The sequence below is a fragment of the Gallinula chloropus genome (assembly GCF_964237585.1).
Source record: "Gallinula chloropus genome assembly, chromosome: 7".
Lineage (NCBI taxonomy): Eukaryota > Metazoa > Chordata > Aves > Gruiformes > Rallidae > Gallinula > Gallinula chloropus.
The window spans coordinates 4136480-4160365 of record NC_140092.1 but is presented as its reverse complement, the minus strand read 5'-3'; the positions used below and the strand labels follow the sequence as shown (position 1 = coordinate 4160365).

Genomic DNA, 23886 nt, shown 5'->3' with positions numbered 1-23886 from the left:
CCCACACACACACGTTTTCCCATCCACCCACAGAGCTTTCCACACTGTTTTACAGGTTGAGCCAACACAAGAGCACTGCTGTATGACATACTATATTCCCATGCTGTGCAAGGTGGACCACAAGGCAGTCCTGTTGTACCCATCTACCCTGATGTATCTTTCCTTTTTATAAAAAAAAAAAACAAACCCCAGCCAAAACTCACTTTACAAATGAGCTAAAATAAAGGAACAAAACCATAAACTAGCACCCACTTCAGCTGCCACCTGGGTACAAATGCTTTGCCTTGCTATAACACCCAGAACCAATGCTATACCCATGGGTTACATTGGAGAGAAAGTACAATTTATCCAGAGTTATATGAGACATGACACTGCCCTGGTACAGCCTCACCTCGAGTGCTGGGTGTAGTTTTGGGCATCACAGTACAAGAGGGATATAAAGATACTGGAGAGTGTTCAGAGTAGGGCAATGAGGATGGTAAAGGGCATGGAGGGGAAGTCTTATGAGGAGAGGCTGAAGTCCCTTGGTTTGTTCAGCCTGGAGAAGAGGAGGCTGAGGGGAGACCTCATTGCGGTCTATGGCTTCCTGATGGGGGGAGCGAAGGGGCAGGGGTCAATCTGATCTCTCTGGCAACCAGTGATAGAAGCTGAACCGTATGAAGCTGCAACAGGGGAAGTTTAGGTTGGATATTAGGAAGAGGTTCTTTACTGAGAATGGTGTCAGGCACTGGAACAAGCTCCCCAGGGAAGTGGTCACAGCACTGAGCTTGGCTGAGCTCAAGAAGAGTCAAGAAGAGTCAAGCTCAGTCACCTGCTCTGACCTGTCTGGGCCTGTGTGGAGCCAGGAGGTGGACTCAATGATCTTTATGGATCCCTTCCAACTCAGGAGATTCTGTGATTCCATGGATACTATGTGTCTGTCCTTACAGCTTGCTGTCCACCTTACTTTAAGCAGACATCCAGCTTGGCGTCGGGGTGCAACTCTGAGATAAACACGCAGCTTGTGAAGCACCTCAGTGGTATCTGGAGCTGAATGGAACAAAACTATGGGAACATGCCCCAGACATTAACAATTATAATGATAAATGTTTCAGGGATGAGGTCAAAACTGATCTCCGAGGAAAGAGCTGCAGAGAAGAGGCACCTTCCCAACACCTCTATGGGATTCATGAGGAAATGAAGGACCGGCAGAGGCACACCGCCTCTACCGCAGAGGTCACTACAGCGGACTCGGGCCCTGCTGACAAGTATGGTGGATCCCAAGCAAAGCTAAAAGCCTGTCCCCTCGGTAACTGCGGTATCCCCCCAGTGCCCTCAGCGGGGCAGCCTCCCCGCAGCGGCTGCGTTAGGCGGTGCCGTGGGAGCCAGAGGCTGGTACCTCAAGGCGGCGGGAACCGGCGGGAGCCGCCCCGGAGCCGGTTGCTCACCACACGGTGAGGACAGGGTGAGAGAAGGGGGGGCGGGGGTGTCCCCCAGCATCACACCCGCAACTCAGCGCCCTTAGGCCCCCCCCCCCTCTCTCCTCGCACCCCCATGCCCCTGGTTCAGCGCGGATTCCCTCCCCGCCCGACCCCATAACAACGCAGAGGACAGAGCCCCCCCTCCCTCCCTTCAGCCCTCTCCCGCAGCGGCCGTCACGGCTTCACCCCCAGCCCCGCGCATGCGCCGCCCCCCCCATGCGCGGCGGAGGAGGGGGGCTACGCATGCGCAGCCCGGCCGCCGGCGCCCACCCCGAGGCCGGGCAGAGCCGCCGTGTGGCGCCCGCCGTGGCTCCTCCGCTTACCCCGCTCTCTCTGCGCGGCCTGCGCGCAGCGCCCTGCCGGGGCGGGGCTGGCTCCTGCGGCCGCCCCAGCACCAGCCCCCGCCGGGCCCGTCCGAGCCGACGGCATTTCCGGGGGAGGGAGCGGGGCGCGGGCTGGCGGGGAGCGGCGCGGCGCGAGCAGAGTTGACTATATATGGTCAAAGGCAGGGGAGAGCGGCGGGCCGTGCGGGCGCTTCCTGGTTCGTGCCGCTGGGCGCCGCGGGGCTGAGGCGGCGGCAGCGGCGGGAGGGGAGAGAGAGAGCGAGCTGAGGAGGCCGGTCCGCCTGCGCTGCGCCGGGCTGCGCTCGCCGCCCTTCCCAGCCCTTCCCTTCCCAGCGCCACCGCCCGCCGCAGTAACAAGTGGGCGAAGATGCCGTACGAGATCAGTAAGCTGGCGGGGAGGCCGGAGCGGCGGGGTGCCGGGCATAGGGAGGGAGACCGGAGTGGGGGGGTGGCGGTGAGGAGCCCCGGGGGCGGCCGGGCGCTGCTCCGCAGGCGGGCGCGGAGCCGGCGCTTCCTCGCAGGCTGCTGACAGCAACAAGTGACCGCGCCTGCCCCGGCGGGGCGTTGGGCTGCGAGGCGAGGCGGCCGGGAGCGGGGGGAAGTCAAAGGTCTGATGTGTTGTGTGTCTTTCCCCCCCTTTCCCCCCACCTTCCCCCCCCCGCCTTGTTTTCTCCTTCCCCCCTAGAAAAAGTGTTCGCCAGCCTCCCGCAGGTCGAACGAGGCGTCTCCAAAATCATCGGCGGTGACCCGAAGGGCAACAATTTTCTCTATACCAATGGGAAATGCGTCGTCATCAGGAACGTTGATGTAATGTATCCCCGGCTGCGTTTTGCCCCGCGGTACAGAGCTCTCCCCAAGTTCCCCTTAAGGGCTGCCCAGCCCCTCTCCGCCGCTAGCCCGGGCTTCCCGGTGATCCCCATGGGGGTGGCGAGCACCCGGGTGGGGGGGGGGCGGGGAGAGAGGGGTGCGTGACTCGGCTGTCAAACCACAGGCAAAACCCGTGGAAAAAAATCTGGGTGAAACCAGCCTTTATCTCCCCTCTCCGCCTAGGATTCACAGGCGAGAGGCTGGTATATATCCTGCTTGGCCCTGTTTATCTCCCCGAGTATCGCCGGTACGCAGCTGAGCGTTGTGTTTGCCTAATAAACCATCTCTCTTCCCTGTTTGCCGTGTCGGACCTTTAGCTTGGAAGAGAAACATGTCAATGCTTGCAAACGCCCATCTGTTAGGTGCCTGAGTCTGTAGGCTCTTCTTCCCCTCCCCACCCCCACTCCTGCACTCCAGGAATCCAGGTAGTTGTCAGTGTTTTGACTCTGTGGCAAGCTGCCTGCGTGGTGAGTTCTCAGCCCTGGGCACTCTCCTCATCGATTAAATGTTAGAATGCCCCAGTTAATGCTTTCAGTGCTGGGGAGGTTCAGGTTTGTTCATGTCTTGGGTTTTGTTGGGTTGGTTTATTTTTTTTTCTTCTCTGTTGGTAACTAGAGAGATGTTAAGTGAGTTATTCAAATTTTGTTCAAAGATGGCATCCCTTTGAGGAGTGTGGAGGAAGCTCTACATGTTTAAGGGTGTTGTCTTGCTACTGGCTTTCAAAAGTACTTTTCAAAGTAAATGCTTCTTCCTTAAGAAAAAAAAAATCAGTTTCTCCCCCAGATTTACTGTCTTCTCTTACTGCAGATTTGGACTGCAGGAGGGGCAGGTCATACCTACCTCTCTGGGATTTTTTAGGTCTCTGCAATGATTGTTTATAGCTGCTTCTGTAAGCAGCCTTTGTAAACTGAATTTTTATGAACTGTTTTCCTGATCAATGTCACACCCAGACATATATCCAGACATCTCTTTGCTGTAATACAGAAATGCTATTAGTAACTTAATTCTTTATGGATTTTTTTTGTTTGGTATCTGTTTAAATTCATCCACTTAAAAGCAAAAATGAGCTTGCACTGTGGTTTCAGTGTCTTGGTATACTGTAGTCGTAGCATTTCAGTCTTGGTATTGTGAAAAGTTCAATTTTCTGTAACCAGAACCCCCAAATTAAATGCTGTAATGGCACACAGCATGATGAGAGGAGGTAGAAAAGCCACTCTGCTTACGTTACAGTTCTTGCCCCTTTTATGGATTGTGACCTCCTCCCTTGCACTGTGGTTAATGCTCATCTGACCCTATTTTGGAGGGTTAATTTGGTAGAAAACAATTTGCTTTTATCTTCCTGAATCAGCTCACCAAAGATTTGTCCAGTCCAAATGTCAGTCTCAGCACGAGCCGGAATGTAGAGCACATGGCATGATCTGAGGAGATGTGGGGTGGGATTGTGGGGATTCAAATTTAGGCTGTTTAAACTCTCAAAGGAATTTAGAATGGAAGCCATACATCCTCCAGTTAGTGGTGTAATTCATGCTGGTAAGCAAACTTACCTAAAGGGGCATGGAGAGTCTGCCTCTGTTAATAAGTGACAGGTGACAATGCTCTGCAGACAACTGCAGAATGACACAAAAAACTGACCAAAGCCTGTCCCTATGGCTTTTATGTTGGAGAATGTTCCAGTTTGTTCATAACCTGACATGGAAGAGTGTCCACTCTTACTCAGAGCAGTGCCTTATCTGAATACTACAGAAGCAAACAAAATACTGAGAGATCCACATGTAATCTCCAATGGGATGGTTGTGCTCTTAATTAAAAAAAAACCCAGGTCATCAAAAAAGCAGCAATTGCCTGTCTCTTAAGTAAGAACTTACCTAGTATTACCTCATCAGTGGTGATGAATATAGTGTTCAGGGTTCGTGCTTGATCTTTGAGCATGAGCTGGAGATTTCCTTTAACAGGAAAAAGTCCTGGAAAAGCACTGTTGAGTCAGAAGGACTGGTGATATTTGTAAGGTTTCATACCTCATTAATACTTTACATCTTCATGGGGCTGAACCTGCTTTGAAGCTTGGAACTTCAAGTGCTCACTTTCATATGTGGCTCTGGTTTCAGTGTTTGACATAAGCCACATAAACTCACTCTTCTTGTTGAATCTAGTATTAGGAACTGCATTTGTCTCAGCTAACAGTATGATCTTGTTCTAAAATCTCTTTAAAGTGAGGTGGTTTCAGGTTTTTTTTTGATATTAAAGACAAAAAGCTCAACTTTACAAGCAGAAATAATGTTCTCAAATAAAGAATAATTAAATTGGCAGCTCTAACTTATTGCCTGGTTTCCTGAATCTATTTACTATGTCTTAAATTTGGGAGCCTATCTTTTGTTTTAACCCCTTAAATCAGTCTGTTAAGTCCAGGCTCTCCCCTTAGCTTCCTGGACTCCTGGAAATTCTTGCTGTAAGGTAGCAGCTACCAATGTATACTGTTTCTTACAAAGTGTGGCATTTTTTTTTTGAGCTCCCTGAACTTGCAGGTGATGCAGCTACATTATACAGCATGGGGAAAACCTAACCTTGTCTGCTGAGATAAAATCCAGCTGCACACAAAATGGAGAGTGGGTATGCTGTAAATGCTGATGATTGTGATTTAAGTAGGGCTACAACACACTCAGTGTGTGAAAGCAGGAATGAAAAAGGGCTCCTTCTTGCATGAGTAAGCTGTATTCCATCTCCTGAGATGCAGTGGTACTGCAACAGCAGGAATTCTTGCAAGCAGGAGACTGTCTGCTTTCTAACACAGAGCGGGTGTTTTAGTTTTTCCTGATTGGATGGCTGAGTCATGCCATAACATCAGGTGGTTTTCTGCCTTGGTTGGATAAATCTGCAGTTAAAATGGACTTTTGTTGTGATAAAAAGGTACCTGGAAGATATCTGTTGATGGGTAGAAAATTTTTTGAAGGGGGTAGTGTGTGCATCTGTGTATGTTGTAGCATATATACACTATATTTGGAAGATGTGCAGAATGGCTTTTTTATACAGTTGATTTGAGAGCAGATTTTTGCCTTTATCTTCCTTTTTTTCATGTGTGGCATGTTACTCATCTACTGAGAGTTTTATTGTCCAGCCTGAAGCATCTGAAAACATGTTTTAAGACTGAAGAGAGAAAATCCTGGTGCAGCAGCAGTGAATCTCTTCCACAATTCCATCATAACTGTTGATATGAGGGAATGCATGTTTTCCAGTGCTAATTACTGTTTTTTCAGTCAGATTGCAGTTGGCCAGAAGGAGCAAGCCTTGCACACCTCACTGGTTGCTGAGTGATCTTGAGTAACTGTGGTGATGATTAAAAGCCACCCAGTGTGGTTAACAGCATACTTGACTTTTGTACTCAGCTATAGGAGAGCTTTTTGGCTGTGTGTTGCAAAGCAGAGCTCATGTATAGTATCCTGTTCAGGTAACTGCCTCACCTGGGCCAGCCCTATCAAAAGCAAGTCCAGTGTTTGGCCTATTATTTTGGAGTGGTTTGGTTTTTTCCCGCTATGTTCCATCAGGAGAGGATAGGAAAGGGTCTCAGGAGTCCTGGCTGTTGGAGGAAATACTTTGTTAGAATTGATAGTTGTTGGAAACTGTTTCAGTTGTGTGGGACAGCAGTGTTCTGCTTACTGCACTTCTCTGTTTTAGACAGTAGCTCAATTTAAGCTGGAAGGAAACGTGTGAGGAGTGTGAGGAGAAAATACAAATTTTATCTTTCAGTGTCTGATTCTATTGTAACTTTCTTCTCTCTCCATTTAAACTAGAATCCTGCAATTGCTGATATCTACACTGAGCATGCCCATCAGGTTGTGGTTGCCAAATACGCTCCCAGTGGGTTCTACATAGCATCTGGAGGTAAAGTATCCACGTGCACGCTGCATGAGATATGTGGGCAGAGCTGTTAAGTGTTTGACACACAATTTACTGGCAAAATAGAGTAGTAATGCTTCACACTATGTATCTTCCATACACAAATGTGACATGCCTCAATGGAATTGTGTGCGTGTGCCTGAGGGAGGAATGATTTCTGTAGTTGTTCCTCTAACCTCTTTGTAAAGCAGTGAGTTCAATGACACACTTGGTATTTAAAAAAAAATTATTATTGAAATCAAAAAAAGAACCTGGGAACTTAAATACTTAGTGTGAAGTATTAAAAAAAATTGGTGTGGTGAAGACTTGTCTACGTGCAGTTGAATTAATAGTTATTTCTGAAATACAGGGCTATTGTTTCTGCTTATTAATAAACTTTGATACTTGGGGGAGGGGAGGGATTCTAGAAGAGCATGTACTGTTTTCTGCTCCCTTCCCTTTTCTTCCTGACTGGACTTGGCAAGATTTGGCATGGTTTTTTTCTTATCTTTGTAACCTGAACTAGGAAATCTTTCTTCAGTAAGTGAGCAGGGAAAGAGGTTGACTCTCAGTTGCTCTGTAGTGCATGTGAATCAGTAGTCTGAGACGGGGGTAACACAAACTTTCTATGCCATGAAATTCCTGGATTGTTGGCAGAATTGGCTGCAGGTCCTGATAACTTACAAAGAACTAAACAAACCCTCTTAAATAGAAGCTTCCTTCAAATAACGCCTCGTTTGAGCAGGACCGATACATAGTTGTAGAAGGTTTAATAAATACAATACTGTAAGTTATACTTTAAATCCATTTATTACCTGCAAATATTTTAATTTTTAATCTGCTTACCATTGTCCTCCTTCAGAAGCAAGTGCTGTGCCCAGATATACAAAAGTACTTTCTATGTACTGTCTTTGAAAACAAAACAATTCTGAATACAAGCTCCTTAGGTCTTTGTAGAATGGGAGTTTCTCTCTGCCTAATTAAAAGGGGACTATCCTTCTTGGCTTCCTACATATCAGAAAGCTGTATTAGAATATTTTGAGTGCAGGGGAACCTTTAACAACACTGTGACAGAACAGCACTCCTGTGTTGTGTGGGGTTGTTTTTTTTTTTCTTCCCCCACCACCCTAAGGAAGCAGAGCCAGGATTTTCTGGCTCTGTCTTGTGTGTGGACCATATGTCAGCTTGAATATCTTCTTAAAATCCAGTTTGCATTCTTTATTATACAGACTGGGTGCTCGAGGTTTGTGCTGTGCTTAACCCTAAGAATAGCCACCTGGTTTGTTCTGGAAGCCTTGGAAATACTCAGTCCTCTGTAAAGGAACCAGTAATGTGTACATAGCCTGAGTTGTGAGGAAGTTTTTTATTATTGATCAGCTTAAGGAAGCTCCTTGCTCCTAGGGGAGTACATAGGTGTCTTTTTCCAGAAGTTGCCTGTCATACCTGAGTAAATGAGTTCAGGCTGCAATATTTCACATAAAAATAAGTGTCTTCTGTATGTGACTTATAAATAGTTTCATGATACTGCTGAGCATGGGGTCTGAAGATAGTATCAGGCTGTTTAAGCTGTTTCTAAGTATAACAACATGTAAGATTCATTTCTCTGTCTATAAATCTGCATTAGCCATGCAACCTGCATTAATACTTCATGTGCTGGATGAGGCAGACCTTTGGCAATACGCTTTTGTGGCTTTTATGGTAATTTCTCTTACTGCAGCCATAACAGATGTAGTAATGGGAGGTGCCACAAAGTTTAAGCTCTGTGTGTTCTATTAATAGGTGAAGCAAAGAATTAGATTTTGAAGTCCACATGCACATTTTGCAGTTCAGTAACATTCTCTATGTGAAATGGAGGATTCTTTTAGCAGAAATGGAGACAGTGAGTCTGTGATCAGGTCCCAAAGGTACAGGGTTGCTGTATATTTAAATTGCACTGTAAAGATACACCAGTAAACAGTGACCAGACCTCAAAAGCTGTCTGCTGAGGTGAAAGGTGTATACTTTGGTGCATGGTTTATTCTGCAACAGTTGCTTTTACGAAGGCTCCAGCACACACAGAATTTGCTGTGTGCGTTTCATTAGAGATATGTAAACCTCTCTGTGTATAGAACAATTCCTCTGGTTACAGTGCTGTGCCACAGTAATTGCTCTGAATAGAAGCAATCTGTAGGGCTGTGTAATGCCAAAAGGAGACTGACCAAGGAAGCTTTCATGATATTAAGCCTTAAATTGCTATGACCTGTGCTGTGTCTGCTTCTGGTGACATTACCATTTTTGAATATTTTGTTGGGTTCCTTTGTAGTAATCCAGATAACACAGGTAGCCACCTGCAACATTCAGGGTATACATGGTTCTGTGCAGAAAATGCCAGTCAGTGTGCATGAATCAAGCTCTGTGGGTGGAAATCTCTTGGTATGTTTACATATGCCTGGTATTTGTATGCAAAAGGGGTTTGCTTTGACAATACAGTAAAGCTGAGGTATGACTTTGAGGTGTGACTTTTGGTGGTATGACTTTTTTAGTAGGGTGGCTTACTTTCCAATGAAGCATAGGTAAGCTGTTATACAGCTGCTGGGGATGGGGGCTGGTTTGGAGGTTTCAGGGTTGGGTTTTTTGCTGGTCTTTGTTGTTGTTGTAACACATACTGCCTGATGTTATTGTGCAATTTTTTTCTTGGTGTCTATTTGCAGAAGTTGTCTCTGTGTGTTCTTTATTGCTGCATGTCTTGAACCTCAATACCTGGTTAAAACCATAATTCAGTGAAACAGATGTAGTCTTCAGTGTTCCTAAATCAAGGGATTTGTAGTAGCTTTAATGCAGTAGGATAATGGGTCCCCAGTACAAGTGTTCAGTGTGCCTGAAAAATCTGTGTCCTGGCAGATTGCTGAGTCGTGTGACTGAGGCATGCTGGACCAACAGTACTTAGATGCTGTTTTATTATGGCAGATGTCTCTGGAAAGCTGAGAATCTGGGATACTACACAGAAGGAACACATACTGAAGTATGAGTATCAGCCATTTGCAGGAAAAATAAAGGACCTTGCCTGGACTGAAGACAGCAAAAGAATTGCTGTGGTTGGAGAAGGAAGGGAAAAGTGAGTAATTCTTTTGCAGATGTGTGTGTATATGTGTGTATATATATGCATCCATATACTGTAAACCCTTGTGTTCTAATGAAGCAGGTTCTGTGCAGAAAGCTTTTAACTCTTCAAGGAAAGATAATCATAGCTTGTCCCCTGTCGAGATTTCAAGTTGTACTGTTCTGCAGCAGAATTCTTTATGCAGCCTTTGATAGCTGTAAAACTACTTGGAAAATGCAGGTCTGTTAGGATTGCTCAGTTTAAAAATTGTGTGGGTCTTGTTTGGTTTTTAGAGGTGGGTATTGCATTCAGTGGTAGCTGTTCAGTATGCCTCTTGATGATTTTTTTTTTTAAATTGAGATAAAGGGAGGAGGGAGAACCATAAGATAATTGCTCTCCCTCTTCTTTCACTCTGACCCCCACCTGCCCCTGGTGGGTGCAGTAGGGTTACTTCCCTACTTCAAAAACTGCCAGTTTCCTGTTAGGTGGATGCACTTTCAGGCTGTAATTTTGCTGAGGTGCTTATATAGGACTTCCTTTTAATAGCAATGCTCTTGGCAGTTTATCATCACTGTATTGATTATAATGATTTCTTTTTTTTAAGGTGATTTAAAGTAAGTATGACAAAAATGCTTTTGTTCTTCCTTAAACCTTTTAAGTAATAATAATTGTAATACTGATGGTATCCAATCTAGGCTAAATGTTCCAATGTCATTGTTATCCTGCATTCTGTGTAGTGACTAGGCAGTTTATAAAAGCAAGCAGTAAATTATTCCAGTGGTCTTAGTGAAGAATGTGCTTTGGATTTCTGAATTTTAGAAGCTTTATACATAAAACTTGCTTGTCTGTCCCCTTCAGTAACTGTCTCCCTCTGAAGATTAGTTTCTCTCTCCAGCAAGATCTCAAATAGCCTTCAGGGAGCTATGATGTGCTTGCATGAGATTAACGAGATGACCTAATTTCTTTTCTTTGAGTGCACTCAAATCCCCTGTTCGCAGATGCTCGAGGAGTTAATCTACATGTAACTTCTATGAATTGCAGTTATTGTTTTGTTTTCCAACTAGATTTGGAGCTGTGTTCCTGTGGGATAGTGGCTCTTCTGTTGGTGAGATTACTGGGCACAACAAAGTGATCAATAGCGTGGACATTAAGCAAACAAGACCCTATCGTCTGGCTACTGGCAGCGATGACAATTGTGCTGCTTTCTTCGAGGGACCGCCCTTCAAGTTCAAGTTTACAATAAGTGTGAGTTTAAATTTACATGTTAAAGCTGTTAAGCTGTGCAGCAGGTTGACTAAAAGCCTTCCAGCAAACTTGTAGTTCTTGTCACAAGTAGCTGTTATAACAGAACTTCTTAGCTCCTCCCTCCTTTTGAGATGCCGTTGATGTCAAGTGGCTTTCTTATATTCACGCATGGGTTTAGCTGAAGCCTTGTCTCAGACCAAGAAAACAGATAAATGGTTAAGAAGAAAACTTGAAGCACTTTATCCAGTTTATTTACTTTTTTCTTCCTCTTCATCCTCTTCCATAACTTTAGTAGGATGTTTCCTTGATCCTGTTGGTGCTCTCTGAGCTCTGCTTCCCTGTGCAGACACGAGTAGAATTTCTAAATGCTCTCCATGTTGTGTGATTTGAGAAATGTGGTGGTGTGAATGGCATTTTCCAATCTACTTAAGAGTGCTCAAATCTGAAATCTGAGAGCAGCTTAGAAAGGGTGAGTGTAGATGTTTGAAAAAGTAATGGATTTCTACAACGAGGAATAGGTATGCAACTTTTGTGGTCGGTTTTCTGTTTCTAAGTGCCTTTTCACTTTGTTTCTTATTCTGGTAGTTAAAATCTCTTATGTAAATGAAACAAAGCCTGGAGCTATCACATTTAAGACACTCATTGCTACTAAGAGCCAAAAAAATAAAACCCCAAAAGCTTCTGCAGCTGTTTTTGATGGAAGATGACATGTCTCTTGCCTCTAAAAAACCCTTTCAGTGATACTGGATGCTAGTGCAGTAGTGAATTCAAAATGTTTAGTTTTGATATTATTTTTAAAAACACAGTAGTAGGCCTTTTATTTTTTTAAGTATGTGCCTTCAGTAGTCTCCATACACTGACTTCAGTAAGGATTCCATTCCAGCTCTAGAAAAGGAATTGTTTTGAGCTCTACAATCCAATGAAATGATGTAGTTGCCTAATATATTTCTGAACTTAAGTTGATAGTTGCATTTTGTGAAGCTGGTTCTTTTGGAACCCTGAAGTCTGAATTGCTTACCAGTGCTGTTTAGACTGGTACATCTTCCTTTTAAAGTGGCATTTGAGTTAATATGTGGGATTCTGGTACAGGCTGTTACATGGTTTGGATTGGAGCTTTGAGTTATCATCAGAACAAAAAATAAATCTATAGTTAAAGAAAGTAGGTTAGAACCTGCCTTTCATAATACTAAAAATAGTCTCCCAAATCTCTTTGCATGGGAGCTTTGGCCTCATTGTGGTGCTTCCCTATTTAACGTGTGTTTCCCTGGTTAGCATGGTTTGAATAGTCTCCTGCTTGTAAACAGTCTATTTGGGGAGCATACATCAGTCTTGCCAGGTTATTTCACAGAACTACCACTAACATAATCTCACAGAAATGGAATTCTAGTGAAGTATTGGTATTGATGTTACACCTCCTTCCCAGGACTGTTCTTGATCCTTGTGATCCTCTTCAGATAGAGGCTAAACATGCTGTGTAGCAATTGTCTACAGCAGGCATCTCCTACATGGTCCATGTATGACTCGTGTATAAGAGAACTTCATTGTTGCTTATCTTCTGTGTGCAAAGGTTTGTGCTGATTCTCACTTTTTTCCTACAGGACCATACACGGTTTGTCAACTGTGTGAGGTTTTCTCCTGATGGGAACAGAATTGCTACAGCCAGTGCAGATGGCCAGGTAAAAAACAAATAAAAATCATCTTTTTTTTCTGGTGATTTTAGTATGAGAATATTTTTCTTGTACATTTCAGATATAGGATTAATAATGAAAAATTCACATTGCTGGGGTTTTTTATGCCAAGAAATGACTGGCTTAACCATATAGTCCTCCTATAAAGATGACATCAAGCAGATCACTCTTGCTCCGCTTTTTTCCCCCCATGCCATCTCCCTAGCATTTTACTTCTCTAGCAGATTATTTTGGCAGGAACATATTATATTTGGAACATGTTATGCCCTTCTTATGATCCCAAGAAGTCTGTCTTGAAATACTGAACTCATAGCAACCCAGCTCTATGTGGGCTCCCTACTGATAAGGGCAGGTCAAACATGCTCTGATACCCTAGGTAGCTCCTCCTTGGAATAAGGCAGATTCCCATGACTGCAGTGTTAAGCAGCTGCCATCACAGCCAGAGTAAAACATGGAACATCTTCCAGAATTTCAAATGTCAGGCTCCAAAGTACAGAGTGGCTTATTTCCAATTCTCATCTCATTTGTTTTGTCTTAAGTATTAAAGAGGCATGAGTATTCCTGCCTCTTGAAAATCTAGTGTTTGATAAGCCTGCAGGCATGCCATGGAGCAAAAGAATGATACATACAAATAACAGTGTTTTAGTTCTTGGGGATTTCTTCTTTGTTTTTTTTGTTACTGCTTTTCCCTCTTAAGTTATATGTCTGTGTGCTCTCTTAAGATCTTTGTCTATGATGGGAAGACGGGAGAGAAAGTGTGTGCTCTTGGTGGAGGCAAAGCTCATGATGGAGGTATTTATGCTGTAAGTATTGCTTCATTTGCACAAATGGTCCGTGGTATTTCATTATCAACTTCATGGACCGTGAAGTCCTTGCAATAATAAATGCATTCATTATCCTGTGGTGGCATTTGTTTTCACAGATTAGTTGGAGCCCTGACAGTAGTCAGTTGCTTTCTGCTTCTGGAGATAAAACTGCTAAAATCTGGGATGTTGGTGCTAATTCTATTGTCAGTACTTTTAACATGGGATCAAACGTGTTGGATCAGCAGCTGGGTTGTTTGTGGCAGAAGGACCACTTACTGACTATCTCCCTGTCTGGCTATATCAATTATTTGGACAAGAACAATCCCAATAAGCCTCTACGCATCATAAAGGTAGGTTAAACTCCAGTTTCTGCAATAAACTGTTTGTTTCTGCAGTGCAGTGGTTGAAGTTGTCTAGGTGGAATGGTAACTTGGAAAACGAGTTTCTTAAATTAGCATTGCCAGAGGAGCAGTGTGGCTCTTGCAAGTCACATCCATTGAGAAGTTAAAATGTGTGATACTGTGCTTTGTGCAAATACACAGACTGGGTTTAGTTTCAACTAAGGTGACAATTTATCTTTCATAGCAACTTTTCAGCATTCTTGACCAGAGAAAAGAAATACAGCATGGATAGAAACCCAGGGGTGTCTCATTCTACCAGAGCTAGTGTATCATGGCAAGGTGACTAGGGTTACTGTGCAATTGAGCTTTAATTTGAGGAATTAAAGGGTTGGCTGACACAGCACTCTCACGGGAACTTCATTTTTACATGAACTAGAAACAGATGTCCCAGATTCTTTCTATTCTGCTATAATTCTGGTAGCTGGTATGGGTACATGACCATATTTAGTCCTCTTCCCTGAATCATTAAAGTACCTGAAAAAGTGAACTTAGAAAAAGCCATGGAAGAATTTTGGCCCAGCAGGCTAATAAGGATATTCACAATGCTTATTCCTTCTCTTCAAGGAGTAGGACATGAAAATAGTAATGCTACAAGAACAAATGGCTGCACTTTTAATTAGTGATTTGTATTCTGGATGACTCTTAGTGCATGTGAATAAAATGATGCATTATTCTGAATAACCTCTAATTCTTTGCAGGTAGGTTTGAGTTATGCATGTGTTAAGATGAAAAATTGCCTATCAATAACTACTATTTCTGTTGCATTCACAGGGTCATAGTAAATCAATTCAGTGTCTTACAGTGCATAAAAACGGTGGAAAGTCCTATATTTACTCTGGAAGTAATGATGGTCATATTAATATCCTTTGAATGGTAGTGGTACTTGTTCTAACCTTACAGCCCAAGAGAGCTCATCAGGAGAAGAAAAAAACCCCCAAACTTTGCCAAAGACAAAACCAATTTGAGCAACTTGAATATTTTATATTTAGCAAGCAAATTTAAAAGTATAAGCCAGTTCTTAATTTTCAGCTGTCACTTTGTGCTAGATAGTTAGCACTGGTAGCAAGTAAATACATAAATTAGCCTCTTGTAACTTCCCATGTGTTCTGTCATACAGGCAAAATATGTATTGCTGTCTCTTGCAGCTGTGTGTGATAGGTAGATCTTAGCATGTGGTGAATGTCATGTGTCTGTCTTGTCCTGAACACTTTCTTTTTAAACAAAGATAAACTCTAGTTGATCTCTCTGACACATAAATATGCATTTCTTCTTAGAGCTGTGTTTTTCCCACTTGTATTTAAGCACATGTTTGTAGTGCTGTGATATATTTGTTGTCTCAAATGTCATCAAGCTCTCTGACTACTGAAGAGGAACTGTACTTCTTTCAAAGCTCTATTTCAGTCCTGTTGCTTTCTGGAGCAACGCACTGGGAAGTGCAGCCTGGTTCTCAAAGGGCATATTAAAGGGTGAGGTTGAGATGTGTTCAGCTAGAAGACTCTTGGCTTTTCTTCAATGTTCTGAAGCTTATAAATAAAACTGCAGTCCTTCATCCATTACAATGGTGTCACATTGGCATAAACCACTATAAATATAGGATTTCTGTCTTTGCAGAGCTGTAAGATAGCGTTAATAGTTCAAACTGATGTTAACATAAAAAACATCAGGGAAAGCCGATGTTGCAGTACTTGTAACTATAATTACTCAAAAAAATATGTCCTGTTCTCAGATCTAATAGTAATTCTTCCAGTATTTGCTACTGTTTGTGGTACATAGTTCAGCTCATTACAGAGCATCAGAGGTTCACTTAATGAATTCTTTAAAGGTGTGAGGTTGGTTGAACCCTGGGTACAGGTTGTGCCCAGGGACCTTGTAAAGTCTCCACCCTTAGAGATGCTAAAAAACCCAGTGGAATGGGCAGTGTGTTGTAGCTGACACTGACTTGAGTCACAGATTGGACTAAATCTCAAGAGGCTCTAATGTTGGGTATTCTGTCAGCTATTTACCTTTTCATTATGCTGTATCTGACTGTACCAGTATCTTCAGATGTTCCTTAATTCTATTCTGCACATTATTGGGATTCTGAAACTGGAGAGAACGATGGCTTTTCTGGGAAAGGCCATACAAACCAGGTTTCTAGAATGGCAGTGGATGAAATGGATCAGCTGGTCACGTGCAGTATGGATGACACTGTGCGCTATACCAACCTTAGCAAGAGGGACTACAGGTCAGTTAAAATGTTGCCTTTTATTGTAGTATTACAGCCCTAACTATTTTACAGCAGGGATTTTGTTGATTTATATGGTAAATTTTATGCTTCAGTTTATTCAGGTTTTATGTTGCCATGGAAACTAGAAAGGATTGCTCTACCAACCTTGCTGTTTTCTGTGGCAAGAAGTGCATCCCAGACCTTTCAATTTCTCATCCTTTCCACAAGTTAGATTGAGATCTGCCTCATATCAGGTGGCTTAGTTCAGGGACTGTTGGGAAGGGAGGGTGTCCGTTTTATGAGTAAGGAATATGGGTAACGTGGTTGGGGGTTGGGACACACAGCTGCTTGTTTCTTTGGGGAAAATACCATTGAAGCTAAAAAATTTTAAAGAATCCTGTTAAGCTTACCTAGTCAGTTTAAAAAAATTAGGCTCTAGTGTAGAAACACTGACCTCCACCTCTGCTTGATCCAGGTACTAATGCTTTAAACAGAAAACAGAAAGAAACTTTGCAGATACATATATATTTTAAAAAAAGCATGTTTTTGATCACTAGCAGGTGAAGATTTGAATAGGTAATTTTAAACAATGGAATTACTTTATTTTCTGCTTTGTCCCTTCTGCTGCTCCATTTTGGCATGCCTTCTTCCAGTGGCCAAGATGCTGTGAAAATGGATGTCCAACCAAAATGTTTAGCAGTGGGTCCTGGTGGTTATACTGTAGTTCTGTGCATTGGGCAAGTAAGTATTAACTTGTGGGTTATCATCATAGCTACTCTGTTAATAATATGTGTATGGTAACATGGTGGTTTCTAACAAACATACTTAGTGTGGGATCACCTTGCACATCTCCAGAAGGTTTTAATAAGAGCTATGGGGAACATAATTAAGCAGGATACTTGATAGGCTTGGCTTTTTGCAGCCTATTCTGTTTGACAGTCTTAGGTATAGATCTGAATTTCACATGTTCCCTTGTGTGGATGCATCTGAATTTGTTGCTGCTAGTTTTGGGCTGGAAGGCTGCACCAGTCTGAGTCATGCTCTTGCAGATCTTGCCTGATCTCTCAGTGATGTAATTTTGGGGAAAGGATGCTCCCAAAAAAATGCTCCTGCATTTTTTTTTTATTTTTGTGGCTTTTTTCACAACTAGTCCTACTAACCAATTAACTACTGTTGTTGTACAGCATAGGTAGCTCTAGCTTGCTTGCCAGTTGTACTGAGATCATGCAAAATCAGAGAGGATTGCACCAGGGTTGTCTTGTATCAAGGTGTGCTTAACTTCTAATGATTTCTGCCTTCTGTATGGATGCTGATTTTATGCTTGGGACTTCTAGCAGTGTTGTCCAAACCTGTTTTCCATAGGAAATAGCCCTTTAAAATTAAACATTGCAGTATTAACTTGCTGCTAATTTGGTTCTGCCTCCCATCCTTTAACAGTGAACCAGGGAGTAAGCATTGCTAAATATACTGTTCTGTCCATGTTTCTTTCATGTTCAAACCAAGTGAGGTGAAACTGAAGGCAGTAGAGCATGCTACCATAATTCAGAGCACATAAGTACTCCTCTACAGATCAGTTCATCACTACATGTGGGCATTTCTTTATCTTTTGTTTTTCTTAAAGAAAAAAAGAAAAACTCTTCCCTTAAGATCAGCATATAGTAAACTTCTGAGCAATCAGAGTGGATATGTATTTATGGCTAAGCAATGTAGCTTAGTTTCTGGCTTTCTATTTGCAGATTGTCTTGATGAAAGATAAGAAGAAATGTTTTGCAATTGATGACCTTGGCTATGAGCCAGAAGCTGTAGCCATTCACCCTGGAGGAGGTACAGCAGCAGTGGGAGGAGCGGTAAGGTTGCACTTGTAAAACTAATAGTTTGAACACTGGAACTAGTAACAGAGGCATTTAATAATGTTAGGTGTATCGTGTTGAGGAGTAGTAGGTGGCAGTTAGCAACAACAGCAGTATTGTAACAAATAAACTGTGTGTAACTGGTCTTCCTGGGCTTTCATTCCCCAGGTTTTCCCAACCATTGTGACCTAATACCTGTCTTTTTAATCTTGTATTTGCTGTTTTTAAATTGTGAAATTGTTGTCCCCCCAGTGTGTGTTTAAAGTAGGCAAACTTGAGAAGTTGGGTTTGTACTCTAGACTTGATGTATTGTAGCCAGCATGAGTGACAGGTTCTTCACACTGTTTCTTCTCTAAGTGCTACCAGATAGAAATGATGAAAAAGTGCCAGAAATGCACTAAGCCTCCCTGTTTCTACTGCACAGTGATTTTTTCTTTGTACCTTCCCCCCCCTTCTTCACTATTACTTTGCAGGATGGGATTGTCCGTTTGTACTCAATTCAAGGAACCTCTTTGAAAACTGATGAGAAGTCTTTGGAAGCTAAAGGTCCTGTTACTGACCTGGCCTATTCTCAAGATGGTGCCTTTCTTGCAGTCTGTGATGCAAACAAAGTTGTCACTGTCTTTAGTGTCACCGATGGCTACGCGGTAAGAATCTCTGTACAAACTCACTGCCAGCCTGTGTCTGAGTCTGTTGTGGTGACAGTGTAGCAGGTGAGACTGGATTGTTCAGTGTTGGTGTTTCTCTGACTGTTAGGCAGCACGTGGGAAGCTTTCAGATGGTAAGAATAGGTGGGGAAATGTGCAGCCTAGGCTGGCTACTGGGGAAACTCAGACCCTGCCAATAACAACTCTGTAGTTAAACAGGGGAGGTGTTGGATTGCCACAGATTAGCAGCATTTAGATACAAAAGGCTGCAGATTACACAGGTTCCTTACTCAAATCAGCTCAATCACTAGTGTTTTGTTTGGTCTCTGGTTTTGTGGTGGGGTTTTTTTAAGGAAAAAAGGTGACAAAATGCATGCCTGTTAGAGAATTCGTGTGTGTTACTGTAAAATGGACATGAATGCAGGCTCAATTTGATAGGAATCATGCAGTATACTAAAATGTAATGAATAAATAGAGCTGGCAATGAAACTCTGCTGGCTGTGACAGTTCTGTGGTAAGAACTAAGCAGTGAAAGGGATGCATTAAAGCAGGGAGTCTTGCTTTATCTTCTTCAATCTAGTGTCTTTTAACCAAGAACCAAAAAATGGCAATTTCCATTTTCAGCTGAGCAGTCAGTATGTGTATCAGCCTGTAAAGTCATTAAACTTTGACTGAAGTTAAAAAATGGCATCTCACAAAAAAGTTTCACTTTCAAAGTTAAAATTGAAAGAATTTTGCGTTTAGGAACTTGTGACATTATTTTAAAAGCCTGAAAGCAAGAAGTGACTTGTTGCACATGCACTTTACAGATCCAGCTTTCACAGGAAAAGCCTTGGTGCTTTTTAACAAAAGGCTTGGATTTTATGGGCCTGAGAAGTGCTTAACTAGCATAAAATGCAGTCACCACTTGATTTAGGGCATCTGATACTACACATTAAAAGCCAGTGGTCTCCTGAAGTAGCTTCAGCTAACGAAATAACACTGTGTCTCTGACCTGCAATAGGAACACAACGTCTTTTACGGGCACCACGCAAAAATTGTTTGCATTGCCTGGTCGCCAGACAATGAACACTTTGCTTCTGGGGGCATGGACATGATGGTATATGTTTGGACTGTAAGTGATCCAGAGACCAGAGTCAAGATACCAGGTATGTTTCCTTCAGAAATCTTACTTTTGACAGCTGTTAGATACTGCATGTTAGATCTCAGAGCAAGCAGTCTTTGAATGCTCCCCCAAAAAAATGAGTCTTCATGTTACTCTCTCTAGCTACAGTAGCCAGAACTCTTCTATTATGTTATTTTTGTAGTCATTTTTAAAATGCACTGCTAGTGTTTAATGCAGCTGAAGATGGTGTTTGGGATAAGTGTTACAGTTCCTTTGTCAGCCTCTAGCCTTCCTAATCCTCCTGTTCTTTCACACAGATGCTCACAGGCTACATCACGTAAGCGGCTTGGCGTGGCTGGATGAACATACTCTGGTAACAACATCCCATGATGCTTCTGTCAAAGAGTGGTCTATCTCCTACAATTGAAATAAGCCCTCTCTTTGGAAGGACCTAATCAGGGACTAGAACTACTGCAGTGGAACATAGCATTTCTCTTAAAGAATCTGTATCGGCCTCTGGGTCTGCTATCATATCCTCATATCTTTACAGGGTGTTCATATCTGTAATTAAATGTACTTTGAAAGCTTTAGCCAGTAACAGTTTGCACATGAAAAGCACTTAAATTATGTCTGGAGCTTAACCTTTGTGCTGAACATTCCAGAGGCAACAGCCGAGCAAGTTGGTGTGAGAGATTTAGGCGTGAAAGATTCAAACTCAAATCAGTTCTTCTTTTCTAACCAAGAAACATGAGACTGTACAGCATGAGAGTAATACTTCTCATTTTTTCTAATTACAGAACATTTCTGTACTAACGGTCATAGCAAGAGTATTAAGTTGTGATCTGAAACCAATCAAGCTGTGTGCAGCTACTGTATATTGCTTTGCTTCCCTGTACTGCACCGAACTGTTGCCTCAGATTTTTCTCCTCCAGATAACAAAATGGGGTACATACATAATAAACTTTTTATGTATTTCATGTCAAAGCTTTGTGGTTTATTTTAAGGTGGAAGTGTGGGGTTTTGATGTACTTACTGTTGTGGGTATAATGTTTACAGATAATCGTTGTGGCAACTTCTTGCTTCAGAAACACGTTTGTTACTATCATTGAATTAAGAATGTCTGGTCATTTCAATGTCAGAGGAAAAAAAATCATTCTGTTTCAAAGATTAAAGATATTTTCTGTTTGAAGGAGGAGAAGCATGTTGTTGTTTAAAAAAAAATGCAGTACTTCTACCACCTTTTTGAAAATACAAGAATTAAAGTGAAGCGTTGTTATGACTTGAAGTGATTTTTGAGAAGATACTGTGTGCTGAGTAAGTTTTATGCCTTTGCATGTGAAGAGCAGCTGCCTGGAAGCTGTTCTCTATTGGGAAGAGATTATGATCTTGTGTTTAGTTCTCTTCTCTACCATGCATTTAAGTGATTTGAGGCTAGCAGTCTTAACAGGGGCAGAGGAGGACACTGATGCAGAGTAGTAGGAAGATTTGTTACCATCTCTGGCTGAAGGAAGTTGTTTCTGTCCAGAACTTTGTAAGAGTTAAAAAACCCCAACCAACCAACCACAACCTTTTTCCCTGCCAAATCTTCACCACCACCATCCCTCCAGTGGTCTTTGGTTTTTATTAAGCTTTCCTTTCTGTGTGGACTTGTGTGTTTGGGTTTTTTCTACCAATCATATTTCTAATGACACTAATTATACAGCAAATAAAATGCTTCTGCTGCTTCTCCTACTGTGGACCATTGCTCAATTGCTGAAAAAATACTGCTTGTCAAAAATTACTTGGTGAAACATCTTTTTAAAAAGAAAAATGTTAGGAGGGGTGATCAGATACCTTCTGGTGTGCAAGTCAACATGTCCTTTAGGACAGCTGACATAGGTTTTATTTAAGCATCAGACTATTTTGTATCATAGCTTCTCCATTTTGCATGTCTGTATGTTAACAATCCAAAGATGAGAAGTTTTGTGAAAGGGCCTGTTTGAGATTAGGCATTTTATCCAAATGACCAAGATTTCTCAGGGTCTAGCCCCTAAAGCTTGGTCTGCTGTTGTCATTGTGCCAGTCCCTGTGCAATTTATGCATGGTTCCCTGAGTTGCTATTGAATCTGCTCAGTGGGTTCCTGTTGTAGTTGAATCTGTGCCACTTAAGTAATGATTGGGGTGTTGAGGGAGTTATGCAGATATCTATGCACAAAGAACGAAATTCACTTGACAAATCTACATTTTGTGTATTTTTTTAAGTGCTGTAATTCCCTGAAGTTTTCCACCACCACAAGTTCATTTCTTCCTGTGTATCAGTGCTTGAGCACCATCTCTGAAAGGTGATGTGTAGGATGAGGTAGTTTTTGATTCCTGGAAGCCCCTGTACTGCCTGCTAGCTAGAAACCCTGTATGAAGGCTTGTGTTTAGATGCCTGCCTGCGGAGGTGGTTGCTCGTGCTTTGGCTTCCATTGGATTTGTTTATTGGCCTACAGCCTGAGCTTCTCATTCCTTAAGGTCTAAATAGGGGATATGCAGTTGGATAGCAAATTCTGGCTACAAAACTCAAAAGATACTCTTCTCCTGGACCAAATTTCAGAGTGCAGGCTGCTTGTTCATCCAGCATATCTGACTGAAAGACCCCTGTTGTACTGCTCTGAATCAGGCCCCAGCATTACTTGTATTTGTTCCAGACTAAAATATCTTGCATTGAATTCAAGAAACAGCAATGGGCAGGAGCACCTAGCTCTAGTGGGACTTGCTTTCTACCCTCAATTGCAGAAACAACCTCAAAGTTGGGGGTTCTTTCACTAAGCCTGTTGCTGATAGATTAAAATGCCAGATGTATTGCCTGGTTTTGTTTTGGGTTTTTTTCTAATAGGGGAGTGAATACTGACTACTTATTTGCCAGTAGAAAGCAAGACACCTTTTCTAAAGAGAATGTAGACCTTTCTGGAGATAGCTGTATGGAGAAGAGCATCACTGAGTAACTTTTTCTCCTCAACAGCCATCTTCCATCTGAAACCCATAGCTGTTCAGCCTCTGTGAGCTGAGGGGGGGGGGTGTGTGTAGCCATTCACTGTCAAGCTTCCATGACCCCAAGTTCTGTTCTTCAGCAGTACTGTACAGGTTGTAGTGACCTCAAAAGTATATATGTGAGACACTGGATGAAATTAGGCTGTAAGTTGGAATGCAACTTAAAAAAAAACCCCAAACACAAAAACCCCCAACCCTTAGGTGTGGCTATATTAAGAGTTGTATTTTAAGGCTAGTTCAAGCTCTGCCCAAACATGGCTCCTCAAGCTCCCTTGCTCTCAAGAGTTCTAAGCATGCACATGCTTTTGAGCTCCAGCTGGCAGTTACTGGAAAGCAGGTTTCACTTCACCACTGGCAGCTCGCCTGCTTTACAGTGAAAATGCAGCTTAATTAGGCCAGGAATAGATTTGGAGAACTAACGTGACCAGTAATTCCTCACAAGGCTGTAATGCTGGGGTTCTTGTCCCCTCCCCCTTTCACATGTGATTTAATCCTGGTTGCCTGTTCCATTTCTGCTGTGCTTGTACAGAACATTGGCCTTCCAAGAAGCTGGTCTATACTGTCAGCCAGAAACTAACAGCAGCTGTTCTGGGGAATATTAGCAAATCCTAAACCAGATCTTTAATTGTCAACGGGTAAATGGAAAGGTGAAGGACATCACAAGTCCTTTAGGAGATGGAAGTTTGGAGTGTGGGAAGTTGGACACACAATGGAGTTGGGGATAGACCCACATGTTCTGATGCCTCCACTTCTCTGCTAAATGCTTTTGCTCTTAGCTATTAGAGCTGCTCAGAGCGAGATAACTACCTGACAATTTTATTTACAGGAATAATTTTCTGAAGTAAAACACCAAAGCTGTGTGATTCTTCAAGCTGGGACTGAATTTTTGAAGCCACATTGCTAAGCAGAGAGGCCAAGAATTTCTCCTACTGCACGTTAGTACCCCTCTGCAGATACTGTTTCATGGTTGTAGCACAAGGAAGGATTTGCTGATCAAACCTTTTCCCTATGATAAATTTAGCCACCACTCTATCTGTGAGGAAGCTATACTGAGAAAAAGGTGCCTGCCTTGTGCCCAGGAGTGGAATGATGCGATTAACTGGCTGGGCTGAGAGCAAATCACAAGTTCTCATGTATACAGCAGATCCTTGTGCTAAGAGTGCAAAGCTCCCTGGAGAGTCTTGGGTATTAAGCTAATCAGTGAAAGAATCCTAGAACGAGAGAGTATCTCAAGTTGGAAGGGATCTATGAGGATCATTGAATCCCACATCCCTGCTCCTCGCAGGAATACCTAAACCCAAGC

The 23886-nt window shown here is 42.7% G+C and overlaps 1 protein-coding gene across 1 annotated transcript; it reads left to right on the top strand.

Annotated features, from left to right (window-relative positions):
• Positions 1 to 2055: 2055 nt before the first annotated feature.
• WDR1 (WD repeat domain 1) lies at positions 2056 to 21300 on the top strand. Its single transcript, XM_084266734.1, has 15 exons — positions 2056 to 2187; positions 2490 to 2611; positions 6457 to 6547; positions 9488 to 9635; positions 10685 to 10865; positions 12464 to 12541; positions 13276 to 13356; positions 13476 to 13709; positions 14532 to 14621; positions 15830 to 15984; positions 16620 to 16707; positions 17703 to 17813; positions 18290 to 18463; positions 19467 to 19611; positions 19886 to 21300. Exons 1-15 carry the CDS (start codon positions 2172 to 2174, stop codon positions 19993 to 19995), a joined length of 1824 nt encoding a protein of 607 aa, XP_084122860.1. The 5' UTR covers positions 2056 to 2171; the 3' UTR covers positions 19996 to 21300.
• Positions 21301 to 23886: the final 2586 nt, after the last annotated feature.